Genomic DNA, 6,212 nt, shown 5'->3' with positions numbered 1-6,212 from the left:
TTGGGAACCGATATGCATGCTAAAGTGCCCTCACGGCAGCCAAAATGTGTGTCAAAGTGCCCTCTAGAAGCCAAAAGTGTGCTAAAGTAGCCTCTAGGAGCCAAAACCTTTCAAAAGTGGCCTCTAGGAGCCAAAACGCGTGCTAAAGTTCCATCTAGGAGCCAAAACGCTTTCTAAAGTGCCCTCACGGCAGCCAAAATGTGTGTTAAAGTGCCCTCTAGGAGCCAAAATGCGTGTTAAAGTGCCCTCTAGGAGCCAAAATATGTGCTAAAGTGCCCTCTAGGAACCAAAACCCGTTCTAAAATGGCCTCTTGGGAGCCAAAACACATGCCAAAATGCCCTCTAGGAGGCAAAATGTGGGCTACAATGCCTTCTAGGAGCCAAAACATGTGCTAAAGTGCCCTCTTCAGTGATAAGCACTTGCTATATGTGCCTTTTTTTACTTTTTGCCCCTGCCCTCCAAAAAAGTCTGTGCACGGCACTGGTCATGGACATACACAAGGATTTAGGCCTACCTAATTTGTTATAAAAATATAGGATTTTCATAAATTAATCATTTTGGTTAATTTTACATTTTCAAAATATGTATGAGGATCTGATGTTTTAAAAGACCTATAGGAGTAAATTATTTTAGATATTTAATTTTATAAATATATAATTTAGCTAAGATAATGAGCAAATTTAAACATTGTTTGTTGTGGGATTAGTTTGAATATTAGTAACACAATATTGACCTTTTGATTATTTTTGACTTCCTTTATATTGCATAATTAGTACTCTTCCTTTCTTTCTTCTTAAATGTACTTATGTTGTGTCATCTCATCATAATGTAAAATTGTAATTTTCATTAAAAAGAAAAATAACTGACATATTTTTATTTCTTTATTTCTTTATTTATTGTTTTAAGTATACTACCGAACTGTTCTACAACTGTTTGTATCACATGCTGTTTTTGAGAATTTGCAAATAAAGCTGTGGACAAAATGTATATTGACCATTGATTAGACTCGCTTGGACCAACATGGACATATAGAGAATACTGCAGTTTCCGGTGAGCGCTTTCACAATAAAAGGTTTAAGACACCCCTGTAGTTACGCACTGTTCCCACTGGAGGGCAGCGAACACTCATATTAATAGACTCATCACATCCATTAACTGCAATTGGTCATAAAATAATAATATAATAATATAAACTATTTGTTTAATATTAGCTGTAACTTTGAACTGTTACTGGGAAATGTAATATTTGCTTTTGTCAGATATGATACTATATATGACAAAGGAATATTTCCTTATCAGTCTCATAATATTCTTTGCAATGTTTTACATTCATAAATGTACATTTATATAGTAAAACCTCACTTTAATGGTGTGATATATTAAGACAATTACTTAATTATGAAACTGTAAGATTGTACTCCCTATTTAATGTTTTCAATTAATTTATTTTCTTTTATTTATTTGTTTTTGTATCTTTTTGCTTTTTTAACTTGTTTGTTTTTTGTGTATATTTAATATTTTTGTATATTTTTAGATCTACTTAAAATAAGTGATGTATTATCGTTATTTGTTACGAATAGCACTTTTAAATAAAACGTTTAAAAATTGAAGTTTTTAAAAGTAAAAAAAAAAACAGAAAACTTTCCAAAATTAATTTTAGCTAAATTAATTCATGCAAAAATAAAGCTTTAATAATACAGAAATACCAAAGAAAATATAGACTTTTAAATAAGTATTACCGTATTTCATAAGCAGAAAAGTGCCCGTAATAATTAATGGTAAAGAGGCCTACAACGATATTAATAGTGTTTCTATTGAAACTTTATATTTTTTATGTTACATTATTTATGTTACTTAAGCTGCTGTAACTCTAAATTATCCCTGTGGAGATCAATAAAGTTTATTCAATCATATTTTTCTCTCTAAAAAAAAACCCACTATAGGACCTTAATATGGAGAAGACTATCTTTATAAGCAAATGGTCAATTTGAAAATGTGTCATATTAATGTGTCTTTCATGGGACTTGATTCACTTCTGCAGGTTTATTAATATATAGCTGTGGTGACAACCGTTGTGTGCCAAGAACTTAACTTGCCTCCAACTTCAGAGAACTAAAATAAAGTGTTTAAAACAAGTGCTAATAATGTTGAAATATAAAATGTGGGCTTTCTGTGATGGCTATAAATGATTCCATGTGGATGTAGATGAGGTTTAATGACACATTTAGACACAGGCAGAGCTTCAGTTGATGGCTTTATTCCTGCTGGTGTTCATATATTTTTTTCAGTAGGCCAGGCCTACACAGTAAAGACAAACAGAAACAAATCAAACAAACAAAGACAATCTTACATACACTTCTAAATCAGACATAAAATCTCTTGATAAAAAATAGTGTTTGGTCATCTTGTAGGTGTGTTCAGATCTCCATTGGATGGCAGTGTTACTCAGATTTAGTTTATCGAGACTATAATCTTATATTTTAAAAAGTGCGGATAAGAAAACACACTCATTATCAAATAACAACCCGTCACCTGGTTGATTTAACCATCTTTAACCTTTTTAAATATCAACCCCCTGCTGACCCAGTTTAACACTGAAAAGCACCATTGAAGGGGAGTTATTATGCAAAATAACCCCAAACTTGAACGTTATGCTGAATGATTCTTTAGGCTACAGCATTTGCTTTGTCATTGATTTCCTCTCTTTGGATGGCAACAGTAGTCCCCATAATCATTAACCTGCTGATGACACACTGTGCTCTGTTCTCAGTGACCTCTGGAGCCAAACGTGAGAGGTTGAATGAGGCACGTGCTGGATAGACAGATATATTTCATTTTGACTGACAGTACAGGTGATTTTATTGCCTTGAGCGTTCCTTTATGGGACTATTTTACCTGAGAAAAGGTGTCCCCCCTACTGATCTCCTCCCCTCTCTGTCTCTGTGTGACCCTCTACTCTGCCACCAGCTTCCTCAGCCTCTGCACCACTTCCTCCGCGCTGGCCCACGGGACCGTGACCGCCTTGAACTCCCCGGGCATGGCTTCATGGGTCTCCGTGATCAGCCGGTGCATGGGGAAATCCCGCCGCGGGAAAGCCACATCCCGGGGCCCGAGGGAGATCGCCGGGCAGAAGTCGTTGGCTCCGTCACCCACGTAGAAGACCCTCTGGTACGGGCGGCCCCGCTCCTGGGTCCTGCGGGCCACGTAGTCCCTGACGACCACCTGCTTGCACATGTTGCTGGGGCACCGCACGCAGTCGTGGGAGTGAAAGGGCCGCAGCACCAGCCGGCCGTCCTTGTTGAAGATGGCCGGGTTGCTGAAGATCCGGTGGAAGAGTGGGCGCGCCCCAGCACGCCGGAGCCAGGACTCGATGAAGAAGGTGTTGGCGTCGGACAGCAGCACCACCTCAAAGTCCTGCGGGGGCCGGTTGCGGAGGAACTGGAAGAGGGTGATCATACCGGGGGTGGCTGGTATCTTCTCCATGATGCTGCGCATGTCGCTCTCGGTGACGCCCTGCTCCGCCAGGTACGCCAGCACGCGTTGCATGTACTCGTTGTAGCGGCCGGGTTGGTAGGTGTCTTTCAGCCACCCCGGGAGGTGCTGACCGGGGGCGGCCTGCACCACAAGGTCGTCGCTGGTTTCATCCACGATGGTCTCGTCAAAGTCAAAGAAGATGAGGAAGCGCTTGTCGGAGGAGATGCTCGCGGAGTTGGAGGCCATGATCTCTGCGCGTCTGGACCCGGGGGGCTCCCCCTCGCCTGGGGGATGGGGCGGAACATAACAGCAGTTGAATATTGAATACCCCATGATTGGCTATGCCACACTTGTTAACTGTTGGCATCAAATCTCCACTCCTGCTCTCCCACTCTCCAGCATCCCACGCAATGAAGGCCACAGTATAAGGTGGAGGAGGAGGATAGCTTTCTGGGAAACATCGACGCAAATGGCGAGGAGTGGGGGGTTTGGGTGGAGGTAAACAGAATGAAATGTACATTTAAAATAAGGAATTAGCATAATCATCTGAATATCATCTAAATAGGCCTAATTAACATAAAAGGTATATGAGCTATAAAAAAGGCAAAGCAGCCAGGCAGCAGTGCTTTTCAAAGCAGAAGAGGCAAATGTGAAGGACTTTCTACAAAGGTAAGAGGATTCAAGATTCAAGATGATTTAGGGTGGAGGTCATCCTGCTGTAGGGAAACGTGATTATTATCGGATTTGGGAAAGCATGGGCTCTATTCAGATTCTGCAGGCAAGAAAGCGCAAAGTGTATGTTGGGCACATGTTGGGCACATCAACAAGTAAGAGAGCCCTGTGTCTTACAGTCTACCTTTGATTTTAGGTGATGTCAGCAGTGGATATCAGCTGATCTCGTGTTTCCCGATTTCTGTAGGCGCCTTTAAGCTGTGCGGCGGGTTTTGTTTCCTGTATGGGGAAGGGGACACAATGAAACAATGCCCGTGACAACGCCGTGAATCTTTAAACACTTAAAAAAAAAAAAAAAAAAAACATCACACCAAGATCCCTTATAATAACATTAAAATAACTTTGTTAACCATACAAGAGGAGGAGAGATTAGGCTGACCCACATACCGAATATAGGTGAGAAAAAAACATAAAAAAATAAAATAACATGCAAACTAAAAGAATCATAGCAGGTTCTTTTGTCAAACACATTTTGCAACACTCGAAGGATGCTTTGTTATTCTTAAGCCACAGAGAAAAATGTCCAACACTCATTAACAGGTAAAAAAAACAACAACCTGTCAACCTTACCTGCCGACAGCAGAATAACCTATTTCTCATAACAACAACAACAGAGAGACCGTGCATGCAGCAGGTCAAACGTGCACTCTGTCTATTCAATTCTTGAAAAGCCTTACCGTCACGAGCGCTGGTTCCGATCCGGTCTCGCAGAGAGCAGCTGTGAGGCAGAGTTCCGCCGGTCGGCCGGTGAGACGCGCGTTTTTATGTGACAGTCAAAACCACGGAGCCGCTGCGGACGTGACCGCGCCTACAAGTCCGCCCATTTAATAGCAGCCTACAGAGCGCGTGCACGATACTTTCAAGAGGGAGAGGGGGGGGGGGGGGGGGAGGAAAGGAAGGAAGGAAGACGGAAAAATAAAGAGTGTTATTCTGTTTGAAATGAATGTGCCACTGAGTGTTATATTACCACACTTCTGTGGTTAATGTCTCACAGCAGACGACATATTCATGCACACACTGTACTTGCTCACTTTCCAGTGGAATATTTACAAAAACGTGACACCCTGGGGAGAATAAACACTCCATGAAACACCAAAGTACACTGTAATTATTTGTGTATTTCAAAAGCAACATTGACCCAGTTTGGAGGCTGGGAAACAAACACCGTGCAAGGCAGTGAACTTTTGGCAGTCACAGGAAAATATTACAATAATCTCAAGTGATCAGTTGGGCTGACGCAATAGACTTCCTCTCCTAACAGGGCGATCAGAATTTGGGTCAGTGTGCCAGTGAGCACGGTGGAGCAACAGATCGGGCTCTGGAGCTGGACTTGACCTCTGACCTCTATTGTGAGAGGGACACAGGAAGTGAGGATGGTATCACGTCTGAGAGGAATCAAAAGGGAGTGCATCCAGAGTAATTCATCGGTTCAAATCTGGAAGAACGTGGTGTATCCATTTATTAAGCACAGAGAAACATCGGCAGCGCAGCGAGAGGAGTTTGTGTCTACATAAATCCGTGCAGATACACTGATTAATGAACCGCACAGAAACTTTCAGAGCAGCGAATACACGCCTGAAAAAAACACACACGACGTGAAGCCCTCCTCTCCTTATCTGCCCGCTGACAGACGCAGCCTCCTCCCTCCTCTAAACACCACAAGGCATAATGACTAACAGCTGGGGCGGCTGACTATTTTCAAACCCAAATGGGAATGTAGATGTACAGACGGTGTGTTATTATCTGCACTGCTCGTGAAGTGAGCCTCGCTACCTGACCACCCACTCACCATCAGTGAGTCACTCACACTTTCCTCTAACCGTAGGCCCCGCTCGGCTACTTTATGGGATTATGTGACTCATTGGTGCGCCACTTTAAGCCACCTATGGTGATGGAGGGCGCACTGCGTTTTAGGAGTTATTGAAGCAAAGGTAAACGTCTTAATGTGCCCTCGTAGGAGGTGCACTCTGTTAATGGAGGAATACAGCTGGTTGAGATGGAACAA

At 42.2% G+C, this 6,212-nt stretch overlaps 1 protein-coding gene across 2 annotated transcripts; it reads right to left on the bottom strand.

The window, feature by feature from the left end:
- Window positions 1–2,258: 2,258 nt before the first annotated feature.
- Window positions 2,259–4,959, bottom strand: phospho1 (phosphoethanolamine/phosphocholine phosphatase 1). 2 transcript variants are annotated; one of them, XM_083931363.1, is made up of 3 exons: window positions 4,885–4,959; window positions 4,332–4,426; window positions 2,259–3,925 (listed from the first exon to the last, which is right to left on the bottom strand). In XM_083931363.1, exon 3 carries the CDS (start codon window positions 3,806–3,808, stop codon window positions 2,954–2,956), a length of 855 nt encoding a protein of 284 aa, XP_083787489.1. In that variant the 5' UTR covers window positions 3,809–3,925; window positions 4,332–4,426; window positions 4,885–4,959; the 3' UTR covers window positions 2,259–2,953. The 2 variants fall into 2 exon arrangements, with proteins under 2 accessions (XP_083787489.1, XP_083787490.1); XM_083931364.1 differs by having other exon boundaries at window positions 2,259–3,759.
- Window positions 4,960–6,212: the final 1,253 nt, after the last annotated feature.

Source organism: Echiichthys vipera (genome assembly GCF_963691815.1).
Source record: "Echiichthys vipera genome assembly, chromosome: 17".
NCBI lineage: Eukaryota > Metazoa > Chordata > Actinopteri > Perciformes > Trachinidae > Echiichthys > Echiichthys vipera.
This window is presented reverse-complemented; position numbering and strand designations above follow the sequence as displayed.

Coding starts and splice junctions, on each gene's coding strand:
- phospho1 (XM_083931363.1), bottom strand. CDS start 3,808: ATGGGGTATTCAATATTCAACTGCTGTTATGTTCCGCCCCATCCCCCA.